This window comes from Mastomys coucha, unplaced genomic scaffold (assembly GCF_008632895.1).
Source record: "Mastomys coucha isolate ucsf_1 unplaced genomic scaffold, UCSF_Mcou_1 pScaffold21, whole genome shotgun sequence".
In the NCBI taxonomy this organism is placed as follows: Eukaryota; Metazoa; Chordata; class Mammalia; order Rodentia; family Muridae; genus Mastomys; species Mastomys coucha.
Genome location: NW_022196904.1, coordinates 179,166,682 through 179,184,450, shown reverse-complemented (window position 1 = coordinate 179,184,450; position 17,769 = coordinate 179,166,682). Strand labels below are relative to the sequence as shown.

The following is a 17,769-nucleotide window of genomic DNA, read 5'->3' as shown; positions in this document are numbered from 1 at the left end:
GAGAGAGAATTAGCTGGGATGTTGAACAAATGAAGAGCCAGGGATGGACTAAATTCGGAGCCAATGAGAAGAGTTTTCTGTATCAGTGTAGTTGATCCATGGAACTGGATCAAAGTACACACATCGTCCAGTTTCTAGAGAAATTGAAGGCCTCTGATCTATGACTAAAGTATGTTGTGCATAAAATAAAAATAAAACGCTGATAAAAAAGAAAACTTGATGTTTTAAGTTGCTACCTATTTATAAAATCCAGCAAGAATAGAGTTATGCGCATACAAGTACATGAGTTCTGCATACAAATGCTGTATTTGACTGGCAGTCTTCATGATCTTACAAAGTGATCTCTCTGAGAAGGTTATTAACTTGCTATAAAATATTTAAATATTCTTTTGGACCCACAGGGTCATGGTAGCTCAGTTACACCCAGCAGAGAGTCACCTTCCTCAGAGTGTGTTAGCTTGTAGGTGTGCAAACAGACCCCTGGCCAGAATCCGTAGCATGCATAAGCAAATCAACACATAGGCAAGAGATGTCAGAAAAGGAACTCTCCAGTCTTGGGGACTCTTTTATTTAAAAGTAAATTCACTGTTTAAAGAAACATTGCCATCAAGGACTTGAGAGATAGCTCAGTGCTTAAGAGTGCTTGCGGCTCTTCCAGAGGACCCAGGTTTGAGTCCCAGCAGCCACACGGCAACCCCAGTCCCAGGGACTCAGCATCGTCTTCTGGCCTCTGTGAGTATCAGACATGCATGTGGTGCACAGACATACACGCAGGGAAAAGATCAAAAATTTTCAAGTTTTTCTTTAATTTTCCATTTTAAATAACTAGAAAAATAATGATAAGGGCAGTTCCTGTGTCTTCTGCAGTCACTTTAATGCTTGAGAAGGAAGAGAGAAACTTAGCTACACATGTTACCTCTGGGTTATTGCTAGAAATGTAATTCCATTAATTTCGGGACCTGACAAAAGTCGTCCATCTTTCCAGATGTCTCATTCATGTTATCAAAGAACAGAATTAGTGAGATAATTTTTTTTCTTACTGTAATTTCACCTCAGGGGCTAACGTATTGCTCTGACTAAAGTGGCCACCTCATGTCTGCTCCAACTTACTACAGCACCATCAAGAACAAGCTTCAGGTGAGCTCACTATAGACTCTTCTACATGTTCTTAGCCTTAGGCTCTAGGAGGCTCAAGTTGGCTGATCTTAAAGCCTTTCCAACGGTGTGGTGTTCTAATTAGATAGCCATTGATCCAGACTCCATAGTTACACTTCAAAAAATCCAGGAAAAATCTCTTCTTTGGGGTATGCATTTAAAACAAGATCCATAGTGTGTGTGTGTGTGTGTGTGTGTGTGTGTGTGTGTCCTCTTTAGATTCTCCAAAGAGACTGTAATACAAAAAAATGGGCTGACTCGCTTCTCACATCTATACGCTATTCTTGGTAGGCCATTTATTTTATGCCCAGTGTCCAGATATAATAAAAATAGGGAATATTGATTTTCCTTTCAGACCTGAAGTGAAAAATGTAGAGCTGTCTGCTAATCACAAAGGCACGTGATACAGACCTTCGCGTCATATGAGTATGCAAAGTTCCTGTGCAAGCAGTCTTTATGGAGAGAAGGAAGAACAGGAAAACTGCTTGAAATATGCATTAGACAGTAGTTTTTTTAAAAAAAAAAAAAAAAAAAAGCATGATTCTACAAAGCTGGAATTCCCAACAGTGCCGGCCTATGCCCCAGCTCTCCCAGGCTGCCTTCTCCTTACGAACAGTAAACTCTAGCTGATGCACACAGTGAAAGGACTCTCTCTAGCTCTGAGCAACTGGTTACTTGCAGGGCTAATTACAGAGACGAGCATCTGAGCTTGCTTGAGAATGCATTTGCATGCGCATATGATCAACTCTGTAAGAGAGGAAGTCATCATCGGACTCCCAGTTTCCAGGCCTGAAGTGATCTCTGTGGGCTTGCACCTGCCTCTCTGCACCGCACCAAGGCTCTCAGTGGGGCTAACGTAAGGGCCAATGGCCGAGGGAAACTTCCATCCACAGGTACTGAGGACAGAACCGGTAGGGACCAGACATGCACGCCGCGTTTACTTTGAGTTCCAGGGCCTTCTGCTGGTTTTCCTGGGACAGCTGCTCACAGGTCAACGTGTGCTGCTCATTCTCTTGCTGGAGTTTCGTGTTCCGCATCTGAAACTGTTCCACCTCCTTCGCGGCTCTCTCGTTCAGTATCTGAAAGGTGGGGAGTGAGGGAGCTGGTTAATGCCTGTTAATCTGATGACTGTGTCTGCAAATGCTCACGGGAGGCCCCACAACCTTCTGAGAACATACCAACCTCGGTCCTTTTCGTCTTACAGAAAATGTTCTTTATCCCCAGCGAAAGCACTAACGCACTCAAATATAATGAATGTTAAATGACTGAGGAAACCGATGGCTTCTAATGAATAACACAGTGAGCATGATTTTTTTTTTTCTGAGAGCCTTTGGGAAGTCTTGTTCACAGGTGGTGGATAAATATTTTAATGTCTGTTTGCCGTTTGGCAGGCTTTGCATACGCAACAATTTCTATAATTGTTGCAAATGAGCTAGAGACTCAAACGGATTTTGTCAGCTCTGGGGCTCTGAAGCTGCGGTCTCAGAAGCAAATCCTGCATTTACATGCCACCATCATTTTCCCCGAGCAGAACGGGTCCCCAACACCAACCCAGAGACAATTTCCCTCTAATCCAACTTAAGTGGAAACTGGGGCGCAGCGGTGGAGTAACCTAGGGCCTGCTCTGCGCAGGCGCAGTTTAAAACAACAAAAGATTCTATCTGAAACCGCTATTTCTGCTGGGATGTGCTAAGGATGTGAAGGATAACAAAGGAGCAGGAGGGAAGAGGGGCAAACAAGGCACTGGCTTTAAATATACCTTCCTTGTGTGCGAAAACAAATCACAGAAAGAGACATCCAATTCCCTATCCCTGGGAACGAAACAAAATGGAGCCACCTTACTAAAGATGAAATTTTGTTTTATATGGATCCTAGATACTATTATATAAAAACCTCTGTTTTACCCAGATGCCCAAAGTTGGGGGGTTTTTTTCTTCTTTTTTTTTTTTTTTAATTTCATGTTCAAAGAAGCCTTGTGGATGTTTTTCCCCTCCTGAAGACTGCACACTGTAAATTATCCATTTGAATTCTGGCTTTGTATAAAATTAATAAGGCACAAATGACAAAGAAATGTGTTCTAATATCTACTTTTTAAGTAGAAAAAGTGTTGTGTGCCCTGACAAGTCCTTTAGAAACAAACTTTGTAAGAGAAAAAATAGTTTTGGGAAAAGACTTTTTAACTAAATGTGCTGTTTCTTTAAGGAATGAAAGGGCGATACGTATCTGTGATCTCAGTACTTGGAAGGCTGGGTCAAAAGGATTGCAAGGCTAGCCTGGGCTAAGCTGTGTCTTGGGGGAGGGTGGAGAAAAAGAGAAAAGATGGATTAAAATTATTAATATCTGTATAGTCTTAAATGGCCACAAGAGGGGGAACATTTAGAAACATGACTCTATTTAAAATGCATAAAGATTGCCGGACAGTGGTGGTAGCCAGGTCTACAGAGTGAGTTCCAGGACAGCCAGGGCTATACAGAGAAACCAACCCTGTCTCAAAATAAAACAAAACAAAAATGCATAAAGATTAAGGATGGCTTTCACAACTTGGAACTTAAACCTGTTAGGAATGAATGCCGTCCATCTGTCCATTCATCCCAGCGCATTAAGAACTAATGGTCCCTGGGCACCGTGAAGGGATGCTATCAGGCTTATCTGTCTGTGCTGATGCTGCCCCCACAAGCCACACTGAGCACCAAAAACAACCCTGGCACAAAAAGGAGTTACATTTTAAGTTAGTAGTGAATATGAACAGTCACGTGTGGTTTGATGGTTTTCCAAATGGACACCTCAGGTCCGTAGCTACATGGTGACCACATAACCAACAGGATGTAGCCAAAGCAAGACGGGGGAGAATGTGCCCACGTTGTGGTTCATTTCGGTAAAGCTCGGGCAAAACTCTTACTTGTTTAGAATTCAGAGAAGCAGCTGAGGAGAGAAGCACCGGGGCTTTGAGGGAATCAGGAACGCTTGGTTTCTTGAGCTGACTGCAAGTGAACAAGGCAGGATTGTGAAGCTGCATGTGACAGCCATGCTGGTCTATGTATGTGTACATTGTCCATCCATGAAAGGTTTCAGAGAAACTAATATAAAGGTAGGCATGGTGATCAAGACCTCTAATCCCAGCTACTCAATAGACAAGGGGAGAAGGATGGTAAGATCAGAAGCAGCAACCTGGGGAGACCCCTTGTCTCAAAATAAGAAATAAAAAATAGAAAAAAAAAATGAAGGGTGGGAGATAGCTCAGTGGCAGAGGGCTTGCCTGGCTTACATAAAATCCTATCCTCGGTCCCCAGATCTCAAAAAGGGAGAGGAGAAAAAGCTGTCCTTGAATACCTATGGGGGTTGGAAGCAAGAAAATGGTTCATAAACATCCCATTGGAAGCATTGAGACTGGAGAGAAGCTGCCTAGGTGATTAAAGAGCACAGGCTGTTCTCCCAGAGAATCCAAGCTGGATTCCTAAAACACACATGGCAGCTCACGGCTTTCGGTAACTCCATTCTTAGATTTCACACCCTCTTCTGGCCTCTGAGGACACTAGGCATACTTGTGGTACACAAGCATACACGTAAGCAAAACATTCACGTGCACAAAATTCTTTTTCAAAGCCCAGTTACACCAGTAATTAGCAACTATCATGACCACTATATTGTACCTATTTTCCAGGGGAGTGGGGAATCACAAAAAATATAGGCTTTGGGCTACAGTTCACGTGGTAGAGGATTTGCCTAGCATACAAGAAGGCCTAAGCCAGGCAGTGGTGGCGCACACCTTTAATACTAGCACTTGAGAGGCAGAGGCAGGCAGATTTCTGAGATTGAGGCCAGCCTGGTCTACAGAGTGAGTTCCAGGACAGCCAGGGTTACACAGAGAAACCCTGTCTCGAAAAACAAACAAACAAACAAAAAGAAGGCCTAAAGTCTGTCCCCAGCATAAACTTACTAGGTGTGGTGGTGAATGCCAGTAATCTCAGTGCTGGGACTTGGCCAACAGGAGGATCAGAAGTTCAAGGCCAGTCTAGGCTTCATGCTGAATCCAGCCTGTGCTACATGAGAACCTAGCAGAAAGGAAGGGGGGGAATAAGAGGGTGGGGAAGGAGAGAAGTGGGGAGAGAGAAGGGAGAGGGAGAAGAGGAAGAGGAGGAGAGGAGAAGACAGAAGGATGGCAGAAGGGGAGGAGGAGAGCAGAGCAGAGGTGAAGAGAAAGGAGGCCATGGTTACCTTCTGCTCTTTGAGCTGCTGTTCCAGCCGCTGAAGCTCCTCCTTGCTCTTCTGCATGTACTGCTGCATGGCCTTGATCTCTGTCTGCCTGCCGTCCATGTCCGTCTGGATCTGCCTGAGCTCTTTCTCCAGCTTTTCCTTCTTCCGAGACTCCCTGGAAGCTTCATTCTGACGATGCTGAATTTCTTGTTGGAACTGTGGGGAAAGGCAGAGAGAGAAGAGATGAGTCCTCCCGGTGGCAGGTCTCCATCAGTCAAGATCTGCCTCCTCAGCATCTGGCCTGTAGCATGCTTTTACAGCCTCTGTGGGACAGTGATGCTGGGCCCAAAGTTCACAGGTTCAGGGATGTTCTGTGATGGGGTTTCTGGACCTCAACACCAAATGGGCCATCCTGACTGCAGGCAACAAATTCACCAATGATATTATAAATACAGAAAGCTCAGAGTCCTAAGGATGTTAAATAGAAGAAAGGTTTGCATTAGGAGGGGCCAGTTACCAGAAATAAGAAATTGTGTTACCTGATCACCGGGGTTGTTAACCCAAGCACTGTGGTAACATCTTGATGTCCACAAATCTATGAAAAGCCCTTTTCTTTTCTTTTTAAAAAAGATTTATTTCATTTATTGCATATGCATGCATACTCTATCTGCATGTATGCCTGTGACCTATGTGCCAGATGAGGGCATCAGATCCCATTATAGATGGTCATAAGCCACTGTGTGGTTGCTGGGAATTGAACTTGGGACCTCTGGGGAAGCATCCAGAGTTTCCAACCACTGAGCCATCTCTCCAGTCCTGAAAAGCCCCTTTTGTTATCTTGCGCTAAAGAATGTCTTTTCTTGTCAGAGTCTGCCCTTGTGATTTATCTTGTGAATTATAAGGGAGAAGGCTGAGGGATTTCTTGCTCCGTGTCTGGTGCAGGGACACCTGAGCAGAGCCACCCACGGCCTTAATGACCGCTCAGACAGAGCCCTGGGCAAAACGGGCTCAAGAGACAGGGCCAGAGAAGCAAGCCAGTACTGATAACACTTGGTTTGGACATAAGGGGTTATATCGGAGAGTGGCCTTAGATGGGGAAAGAGGCAGGAAGGACAGACCGTCCTCCGGAAGCGGAAGGCGGCGAGCAGACCTGACTGATGGCTGTTTCCGCTTCCTCCTTGGCGCGCTCCGCGGCCTGCTGCTTGTCGCTGGTCTGAGCTAGGTTCTCCCGCAGTTTCACCACTTCTGTCAAGAGCTGGTCACGCTCCTTTGTCACCTCTTCTTTGAACTTCAGCAAATCTCGGATGCTGAATAGAAAGAACACAGGGGTCAGACTAAGTGGCCATTTGTTCAGGGGGGTCCTTCCCACTGTCCCCAAGTCTGGCTTCCTGGGAGATCCGTGGTGCACACCGTTCAGGCCTTAAGAGACAAGAATGGGAGGTGGTTGTGAGGTGTTTGCTAAAAAGGTAACGACAAAAAATAATAAATACAATAAGATTTGTTTTGTTTTGTTTTTAGTATACTGTCTATTCCTGTGTGTGTGTATGTGTGTGTGTGTGTGTGTGTGTGTGTGTGTGTGTGTGTGTGTGTATCAGTGTTACGGACACTTCTAAAAAGACAGATACTAATCATGTTATCAATTATCTCTGAGAATCAGGATTTCAGGTAGAAAAGTTGGGAACTTGGGTCCTTCCTGTACCTCTGTGTTACTTGGATCTGTTACAATAAGACCATGTTGTTATTGTCAACTCTTATAATGAGCCCTGCGGAGATGTCAATTTAGAGAATTAGCTATCTAACGTATCCACTGGGGGCTATGCTGACAGCTAAAATGTTTAAAATAAAGCATAAATATAATCAAATTATATGCATCGCCAGCTTTCTTCCCATCCACCCAAAGAAATTAATTTATCCCAAAGGGTACAGCCCAGAGAAAACGTTCCCCAGAACAAACTGGAAAATCAGGCCTGCTGCCGGGCTTTGAAGAGCCTATGATAACACTCATTGATTTGAATTGTAAGCCAAATAGCTCCACGTAACAAAATCCATTCCATGTCACTGGCCGTGACTTCCCGTGGAATTAGTGCTTGTTGAGCGTGAAGCTTTGCGTCTGATGGGGCTTCTGCAGCGGGGCAAACCAAAGGAAGGCGGAATCAAGCTAAGACCACGCCCCGCAGATTGTTGCGGCTGACAACCATCAGGCGATGGCTGAAAACACGGGAATTTGAAAGCACTCATTTTATCAGTATCCTTGATAAGTGTTTCATAAGGAACCTTCAAACCCATGCCCAAACCACATCTGCAGAGATGAAACCCCAGCTCTAAGGCCAATTTGAAAGAGCGAGCCTTGACCGAGCGCACTGCTGAAGCTCGAACCCCAAGCAGCACACTCCTCACCCTCTTCCACTTCTCCTGTCTCCATCAGTTCCCTTACACGGCTCATCAGTGGATCTTCCATGAGTCCATCATTACAGAGACCATGTGGCTGTTTTTCTATTCCTTCCCCAATGCCTGTACGTACGACATCAAAGTTAGAGCAATCAAGCAAGAAAATACAAGAAACTGAGCAAGCGACATTAGGTTTGGTTAAGAGGGCCGAGGAAGTACACCTGCTCCTGGTGTGCGAGGCAGTGTACCCTGCTAGATAGACTCTTGCAAGGTTTCTAAAGCTCTCTTCTTTCGGGAGCTCAAAGCTTAAGTAGGGAAAGATGTTGTCCTCGTTTGTTTTTCGGTTGCGATGATAAAGACCAAAAAGCGTGACTCAAAGCAGGTCGGGGTAGAAACCCCTCAGGTTGCAGTCTATCATGAAGGGAAGTCGGGGTGAGATCTCAAGGCAAGATCCTGGACACAGAACCTGCAGCGGAGACCATGGAGGGGTGCTGCCTACTGCCTTGCTCCTCATGGCTGGCTCAGCCTACAACCCAGGGCAATACCAGTAGGCTGGACCCTCCCACGTCAATCATTAATCAAGAAAATGGCCCCTAGAGACTTCCCTACAGGCAATCTAATGGAGCATTTTTCTCAACAGAGGTTCCCAGATGACTTAGCTTGTGTCCAGTTGATTGAGTGAATGAATACATGAATGAAGCGCAAAACTAACCGGCGTGGAAGTATCTTAAAGAATCCTTTTACTGCAGTGTAATATGGGTCATCCTGAAAGTAGATGTTGGAATCTGTGGAAACAGGAGATGCAGTAGCTCTTCCAGCCCACTCCCTGGGATCTAGAGGTGGAGAGGAGGCAGCAGATAGGAATGCTGATTGTGACCAAGTAAGGATTGTGTTCCAGATGGGTTTTAAAGAATGAAAGGAGCTCATCGAGGGGAGAATGGAGAAGGGACTTCTTTGGCATGGGGGGAAATGTCTGTGCAAAGATGGAAGTATACACAGTGAGGGAGGGAGGACTCAGCTAATTGCAGCAGACATTTGAACGGTTTTGAACGGCATGTTAAGGAATCCGTCCTTTATCCTCTTCATCTATGTAGGCAAGCAGGGATGGGGGTTGGGGGGGCAGGTGGCTGCCTGCAGGCTTCAGAAACACACCTCCAGTTGCAAGGATGGCTAAAGAGAGAGAGTATTGCTGTAGACAGGGCCAGCCGAGAATAGGGGTGCGTGCCACCAGCCACAGGAAGTCAAACAGACAAGACAAAGCTTAAGGGGTGAAGAAGTGCCAGGGGTGGGAGGGAAGAGCATCCCAGTGCCTGCCTGGAATCTAAGCAGGTAGGAAAGATGGGGATTCATCATGGAAGATGGGTGAGAGTGCTAGGGCGGGGCAGAGAGGCCAAAGTTCCATTCTGTACAAGTGTAAGAGGGATGACTGCACTCTAAGCTTCGTCTCCTTACACTGCAGTAAGTGTAGCTCTCGCCCCTCATCAGTGACGCCTTGTCTGTAGCAGAGGGAGTCCAGTACAGGAAGATACAACCGGTCAAAAGGCAAAGAACAACTGGCCACGGGGTTTCCAATCCCAACTGACACATCTACAACGCCCCTCTATACTGAAGGACCAGCCAAGGAAGTTTGCAGAAGAGCAGGTAAAAAGACTCTAAGAGCCAGAGATCCAGAGTGTCTGCTTCAAGATAGTGCCTGCTGTATATGATAGGGAAGCTGTGCCCCTGAATTATCAACCAGCAATATGTCTGCGTAGAAGAGACCTAAAAGTGACAGTGCCATGAGGCATGCCATCACGGATGGGGAAAGTCTCACAAGGCCCCAGCCCTAGATGAAGAGCTGCAGTGGTTGCTGGGAGGATCAGTCTTCTGGTAGAAGCCTCTAGAGAGATTATCCAATGCCAAGAGGTCAGTCCTGAGCACATAGTAAAGCAACACTAGTGAAGCAATACTTAGTAAAGCAATACTAAGCAAACTCAGCAGGTTATATCTATAAATGTGTGTGTGTGTGTGTGTGTGTGTGTGTGTGTGTGTGTGTGTGTAATGTCAACATTTAAAGAGTAAGAGGATAAAATATCAGAAAGATAAACCTAAAACCTCTCCTTAATCAAAGACCGTAGTGGCAATTCTTCTCAAGAAAGAAATGTAATGAAATCTTTGAGGAGGACAAGGGGAGTCTTAAAAAGAAAAGGTAGGGAACCTAGAGAGATGGTTCAGTGGTCATGAGCACCAGCTGCTCCTGCAGAAGACCTGGCTTTGGTTCCTAGCACCCACGTGGTGGCTCACAACCACCCATCCCTCCACCCCCAGGGAATCTGATGCCATCTTCTAGGTTGCATGGGTACCAGGCATGGAAGTGGTGCACAGACATACGTTCAGACAAAACACCTATACAAATAAAAATTTAAAGATAAACAAATCTTAAAAATAAATAAAGACAGGCGTCGGGCAGCAGTGGTGCATGCCTTTAATCCCAGCTAACCGTGCCAGTCTGCACCACATTGTGGCACACCGCAAGGGCAGAGGCAAGTTCCCACGCTATCAAGCAGATTTTGACCTACTTGCTGTCCTGATCCATTGACAGTCCAGACCCCTGCTCAACTAGTTTGGTCAGGTTCACTATTTCCTCTTTCAGGGCAAGAATTGTCTCCTTGGCCTTTTGTTCCTTATCATATGCCGAGTCCACCATCTTCCAGGCTTTTTCAATTTCCTGATGGGCCAGAGAATATCAGTGAGAAAAAAAAGAAAACCAAATGGGATTCTAGACACACAAAGAATAGCCTTATGACTATAGTTGACAGTCACTTACCAGAAAAGAATAGTATGTATTATACAGTATGAAGGAGTTTGGACTGGCTGAATTGTTTAGTGTGAGTAGCCAACAGAGAAGAGCAAGCATAGTTCAAGGAATAGTTTTCCTTGTGCAAGGGGTTATTTCTGATAAATTTATAAATTTACAAAATTTAAAATGAGTGCTTATATGCTTTACAAATATTTAAAATGACTTTATTCTGTAAGATGATCTGATCCTTAAAATTAATAGAAAATTCTTGATATTTTACAAGTAAAAAATATATTTTTGTGGGGCACAATGACACATGCCTGTAATCCTAGCACCAGGGAGGTTAAGACAGGAGGATGATGAGTTTGACCAACCTGGGCTATGTAGCAAGTTCAAGGCCAGCTTGGAAACACATACATATATACACACACATACACATATGTACACACATTAATATAACAAGCATACACACATATGTGTGTGTGTATGTGTATGAGTGCATGTGTGTATGTTTGTATGTGTATATGTGTTTCACTCATGTATTTTGTCCTCAGGTCCCTGGTGAGTGCCTGAAATGTATGGTCACCTTTAGAACACTGCACACGGTCACTTCTCCTTGCTGGTACCAGAGGATGCACAATAAACTTAGCAATTCCCATATTCAGAAGTCCAAGCCCAGATCCTCACCAAATGCATGGTAGGCAAGCACTCTGCTTTGGTCCTAGGCTTATTTTGAGGGAGAGAAAAACCTCACTGTGTGTCTCAGAATAGCTTTTTTTCTTAGAAACAGACGCTCATGAGGGAAAATAAACCCTACAGCAGGGAATGGAACTCTGTCTTATCCGGCCCTGGCATCCTTATGGTTGTGAAATGCAGTGCAGACTCTCCACATACACACTGAAAGGTGAGTTACTGCTGTTTGAGTAAAGAAACGACCTGTGCATTTGTCTGCAACAACCTTGAGTTTGACCTGTCACTTCACTATCTTGAAACATTTTTGTCAAATAGAATTTTGATTCCTTATATAAATAAAAACCTGAAAAGTTTAGATGAAAATATTTAGCTTTTATGTTGACAAGGAATAAAATGGATGGAAAAGAGCAAATTCAAGTTTGCTATTCTAACACATAGAGAGTCCTCTTGTGTCACCACAGCCCACCCCTTAGTGACTCAAAGCAAAATGTCAATTTGTGGGCTCTGTCCTGGTGGAGTAGCCCATATGCACATCTGGGCAAAACAAGTGAAGGATATCTAAATTGAGAATATGATTGCATACTGTTTTAGCCAAACCAATTTCACTAATTAGATTTTCATCAGTCTGTGACTTTCATTTCCAGTGTTAAAGTTTATAGTGAAAAGCGTTTTTCCAATTATAAAATGAATTACAGTTTCCTTATATTACATTTCCAGCAAGAAAAAGAAAATGACAGTACAGGAAAGTCATGCTACAGGAGAGCAGTTTCTAAGAAAGCAGGTCAGTCCTATCTTGTACTGGTCTTGGAAGTTAATTTGAATTGGGTGGCATCTGATTGCTTGCTTTCAAGGGAATTACCTAAAACATTCACAAATCATTTCTCAGAGCTAGAGATTTAATTATAAATTAATATAGCTCAACCTCTTATGACTTTGAGATCAACAGGAACATTTATGTTTTTTATGTTCAAGAAAATGCAGCACTCTTAAGGATGAAAACCTCAGCGAGGGACGAAGGCTGACTTCCCCCAGATCCCCGAGACTGAATCTCTGGCTCTCCTACAAGAGCATTTGAGGAGACAAGAGACATGGGAAAGAACACTGAGAAGAATGGTGATGAAAATAACCCCCAGAGAACTCACAGAACAACCTCTCCTGGAGCAAGAGGAAAAGTAGAGATGTAAAACCACTTTTAACAAGTTATCAGGATGATAAATGGCTCAGTGGATAAATCACTTGCCACAAAAGCACAATGACCTAAGTTACACCCCCAGATTCTACTGGCGGCACAAGCTTCAATCCCAGTGCTAGGAAGGCAGAGACAGGAGGACTCCTGGCTCTAAACGGGCCAACCAGTCTATCTAATATGGAAGCACCAAGCTGAAGAGAAGCCCTATTACTAAAAACAAGGTGGACAGCATCTGAGAAACAACAGTAAGCCACTGACCTCCACATGAGTACACACATGATCGTGCACACACGTGTGTACACACAAAGGCATCTGCACACACACATGCATCTGCACACACACACACACACACACACACACACACATGTCGGGTGTATCCTCATCTTGCATCAGAGAGGACAACCTGAGGTTCCCAACTTTGCACTGTATCTCCAAGTCTTTTATCCAGCCATTATTTTACAGAAACTAGGCAGCAGCATGTAGTGAAGCTCTCCATTTGTTCTCAGCACGGTAAACCTCACCAGGGTTAACTACTTTCTTTCTAAAAGAATGCTCTTCCCTAGGCTTAATGTACAGTTTTATCTAATAACTCATGCCTTGCCAGCCAGAGACCTGTCCATATAATGGATAAATGATGTCTGAAACGCAAATTCATCTGTGTCTGGATCACTGACCTTCTTAAGAGATGCGATGGTGGTCTGGTCGTCCTGAGAAAGCTTCAGGGCAGTGGCAACCTTGGCAGAGTTCACCACAATCTCTGCGTTCAGCTCTCTGCATTTGGCCATGAGACGCTTCTCATTCTCGTAAGACTTTTTCATGATGGCGTGAAGTTTCTCATACTCAATCCTGAATTTTTCCAAACTTTTGTCTCCTGAAAGTTCACTGAGAACCTCCTGAAAATCTCTCTCGATTTCTTCAAATGCAGTTTCCTCCAGCGCTATTTTTTCAGCCTTTTCCTGCAAGAAAGAGTGGGGATGTTGCTCCATTACTTCAGGAAATGGCTGCTGGTGCCCCCAGAATGAAAGACCCTCACACACACACACACACACACACACACACACAGCTGCTGGTACCCCAAAATGAAAGACCCTCATGCACATGGCTGATGGTACCCCAGAACACACACAAAGCAAAAGCCACTAGCTAACAGAAATATTGAAACTATGTGTTGGAAAGGTTCCCTAGACCTCGGGTGGATTTATATAGTACATATGCATACATATATGGTATAATTCATTGATATGAGGTCATACCCAAGTAAGGTAAGCCTTAACTCCAATAAGATAGGCATCCTCAGCAGATTTTAGCAAAGACAAAGAGATACACAGCGAGACTGTAAGGCTGACTAGGACTGGTACCGTTGCAATCCCAGGAAGGCTAAACATTGTGGCTTCATACAACAAGAGACTAGGAAGAGACAGGGAAAGATTTAATCACAGTTTCAAAGAGAGCATGACCCTGCCAGCATCTTGACTTTAGACTTTCCGTATTGAGAACCAGGAGACAAAACACTGCTGTTTTAAGCCATCCAGTTTGTGGAACTTTGTTGCAGCTACTCTGGAAAATGGGCACCTGCTTATCAGGCACTGCACCACAGCACTTATAAGGATAAAGGTACGGCTAATGCACTCATCCATCCATTCAAGGAACGTTTGTTCCCCCTTCTATAGTGGAGTTCTGTGGTGGAGCCTGGAAAGGCAGAAGGGAGCAGGGGGTGGTATTTCTGTTTTACTACCTGGTGGTATTTCTGTTTTACTACCTGGTGGAGTATGTTCTGTGGTAACAGAAATAGAGAGTTCAGCCTCTGCCATAAAAATGCATTCTGTGTTCTTTAAGAACACATAAAAAGGAGACTTCCTCCCAGCTTCGAGAATAAAGTACACTTGGAGAAAGAAGTGGTACTCAGGGCACTAGATGGAAGAAGAGGATTCTCACAGGTTCTTCTGGAGAAAAGATCATCCCCTGCAGCTGGCAATGCCCAAGCTCGAGCTCGCAGTCACTCAAGGGCCTGATGCCTACACACAAGAGCTTCAACAAGGAAAAGAGGCAGAGACAGCCCATGGGGAATGGAATGCTGTGCTGAGGGGCATGGACTCACGATCTGTCAGCCACAAAGACCCACTCAGAACTTCTAACAGTGGGTACGGTTTGCAGACTTTATTTATGCTTTCCACATTATGCTTTGATGGCTACACTGAAAAGGCCTTAGTGACAGCCAGCCACTGCTCATCAAAGAAATCAAGTAAGATGACCTTTCATCCCAATAATAATAAAATTCTAATCCACCCTGGAGATTAGAAGTAGCCTAGTTTGCCCCTTCTCCTGACAAGCATGGCGTGCTCAGTATGAGGAAAGTTTATATAATCTTAGTTTAAAAGAAAAAAAATTCTTGTTCTGTTAATTAAATCCCTACAATGACGTGCAAGCAAAACAAGGTTTTTGGAGATTTAAATAGACACGGTGCCTGTAACACTTGGCGTAACAGCTTTGGTACTATTTTAAACCCTACAGAGTTTTCCTTTCTAAAAGCAGATTATTGCACAGAACATGATTCAACAAACGCACAAAGAAAGAAAAATCCTATTAAGCAAATGTGGTGCTGCTGTTGCTCCGACACATTGATACAAAACCCGAGTAACAAACACAAATTTATTGCAGCCGTGCTCTGTGCTCTAGCCTGGAAAGTGGTATTAATGTCAACACTTGATCAGCGGCCTAACGATGTGTTTGCACCCAGGTTCTCCCTGTACACCTGGCACTTAGCACAGGAATGGAAAAAGTATCAAAGAAACATTTTAAAGAAACTTTTGTGAACAAAAGAGATTTATTTTGCTGTCGTTGCTTCAAAAAGTATTCTATTAAAGGCAAAGATATACATATATACATATATGTATATACATACACATATGACTAATGGGCAGTTGGTGTCTTCTACATTGTGGCCAAATGTGGTGGTGGGTATTTACAGAGAGATCAACATGAAGTGCTCAGAGGATCTGTGACATTCTACCATTCCTCTACCCAGAGTATCTGCCACATGCAGGGCAGTGTTCTGGGCTCTGCAGGTCATCAGCTTGTAAGGAGGAAAACCTATTCATGGAGAATGAAGAACAGTGAACTAAGAAGAGATGGTGAGAACCTGAGAGAACACAAAGCAAAGCAAAAGAATGAAGGATATAAACGAGGGCTAGCAGGACCAAGAAGAGACGATGGGAAGTGAAGAAGAGAAAGCATGAAGGAGACAATGTGGCCACAGTCTCCCAGGACACAGAGTGATGGCACCTGGGAGCAGGGACAGTGTGGGGGATAAGGAACGATAGGGTGGAGCTTACAAAAGGAGACCTGGCATGGAGGAGATGGGATGGTGAGGAGATGCAGAGGAATAGAGAACACAAGAAGCAATCTGGCAGAGGCACTGTGGTGCTAGGAGATGCTGGGGCCAGGGCTAGCTTCATGGGTGTGGGTCCATTCAGTCACAGTACTTAGTCACTTAATACTCAGAAGACTTCCACCTTGGTTAAATTCTCTACTGTCACATCTTAAAAGTCTTAGTAGTTTTAAAAAGCTTTTCACTTTATTCTGGGACTCACAAATTACGAAGCTGATGCTGGCTGGAAATTGTATGTAATAGGTGAGGTGGGGGTACGCTCTGATAGATCAGTGAAGAATTTAAGTAAGACCGAGATAAATGAGGACTCTGCATGTCGAGTGATGGCAAGGATGTAGGACTGTCGAAGTTATAGATGAGAGGCCTAATGGACAGACAGGTTGCTGAAGGATGCACAAATGAGCCCTTCAGTGCAGCTGAAGATGAAGTGTCCTGAGAGACGGGGCTGCGGGATTTTAACACAGGGTCAATGAGAACACAGGGCAATGGCAATGAGCTGGAGGTCCGTGATGAAAGTGTGACAGCTGGTGATCATGTGTTGGGGGATCAGAGCGCGACAGGTGGACAGGTTAATGAGGAAGGTAACAATGAGACATTTTCAATAACATCTCTGCTGCGGTATCGCCTGCAATTCAGACTGCAAGTCACGCACTGTCTGAGAATTCATGAAGAGAGGAGAGGTGGGACAGAGCCACAGGAGAAAAGCGTGAGGATGCATATAGCGAGGGTGCTGGTGAAGGAGGATCAGAATTAGTGAGTGTAACAAAGGATGAGTTCCAGTAGGAGAGAGGTGACAGGGAGAGAGAGGTCTAAGGAGAAAAGCAAGAGGGGCGCTGACTCCTGACCTCCGTCATCCTGACGCTCTTTGGAGGCGCCCTCAAAGGCCGCCGAGGAGATCAGAAAACTGGGCTGGAGTCTGGAGAAGGGGCTGTGCACTGCCCCAGTGTCTAAAAGGGCGACGTTTTGCTGATCGCCAGCCCCAGCGCCGAAATCCGGCGCTCGGCGCGTCTTCGGTCACCTGGCAACCGCCAGGCCCCCTTGCCACTGGTGCAAAGCACAGGTTCGAAAGGGGAGGAGCCCCGTAGGTCGGTACCGGGTCCGCAGAGAAATATGCAAATATATCCTGAAGTGGGTGGAGCCCAAGAAATCTAGGAACCGTGCCCCTGCGAGCCTTAGCAGAGTCCCCAGACTGCACTGGCAATGAGGAGAGCCGGGATAATCAGTCTTGTTCGTGAAATGTGGTTTTATTTCTTTCTCTTTTATCGCTAGCCCTATTCCTAACCCTCGAATTCAGCCGCAAAGGTTGTTAATAAGTGCTTCTGTGCTCAGACGTGTTTTTTTTTTAAAAATCAACCCCATTTTTTCTTAATATGTTTTCTAACTTGATATGCTAATGAACGTTAGAAATCATCATGTGTTCTTTTCTCACTCGATGTTCTTTTCTACGATCTAATTTTATTGCACTCGTGCCCACTGCTTCGGACATCTGCTTGGCATTCCAAACTGAGGACCCAACACATGTCATTTCCTTCCTCAAATGTTGAATAACAAGGCTGCCTCCAGTTCACTAATCACCACCATGGCCGTTGTCTGATGCGCATTTTATGGACCTATATGTAAATTCCCCTGAAGGGGCTATGGATGAGCGAGGTTGTGCACAGGGGAATCCTGGGGACATCATATTAGAACACGCGTGTGTGTCCTGCCAAAGAAATCTCACCGAAGGGCCACTGGAGCTAGGACAACCTCTCCTCTCCCTTTCCATGTCCCTATTGTAAGATGTATTTCATCCACTTTGCCCATTACACATAGGCAAAAGCTCTGTTCCGACGCTGTGACCACATGACTATCCTAAGCGCGTACCTTTTCCACGTTAACCTGCCTCTGCTTTCCAACTGCAAAAGTGGAGTCCGTACTAATCTACAGATAAGGCACTGAAAGGCACTGCCCTATAGTACGTTGTACCACACCGTATGTCCCAGG

General features: G+C 44.8%; 1 protein-coding gene and 1 long non-coding RNA gene across 2 annotated transcripts in view; one reads left to right on the top strand and one right to left on the bottom strand.

Annotated features, from left to right (window-relative positions):
• Window positions 1-16,828, bottom strand: part of Cfap58 (cilia and flagella associated protein 58) — a 103,640-nt gene extending 86,812 nt beyond the window's left edge. The window contains exons 1-6 of the mRNA XM_031390638.1: window positions 16,632-16,828; window positions 13,073-13,354; window positions 10,296-10,444; window positions 6,500-6,656; window positions 5,371-5,565; window positions 2,097-2,234 (exon numbers count right to left, since the gene is read on the bottom strand). Coding sequence (XP_031246498.1) covers window positions 2,097-2,234; window positions 5,371-5,565; window positions 6,500-6,656; window positions 10,296-10,444; window positions 13,073-13,354; window positions 16,632-16,640 — 930 coding nt within the window. The 5' untranslated portion in view covers window positions 16,641-16,828. The remainder of the gene's footprint in view (window positions 1-2,096; window positions 2,235-5,370; window positions 5,566-6,499; window positions 6,657-10,295; window positions 10,445-13,072; window positions 13,355-16,631) is intronic.
• LOC116103981 lies at window positions 11,096-12,736 on the top strand. Its single transcript, XR_004123645.1, has 4 exons — window positions 11,096-11,213; window positions 11,301-11,420; window positions 11,927-11,990; window positions 12,182-12,736. It is a non-coding gene; the product is annotated as an uncharacterized LOC116103981 (long non-coding RNA).
• Window positions 16,829-17,769: the final 941 nt, after the last annotated feature.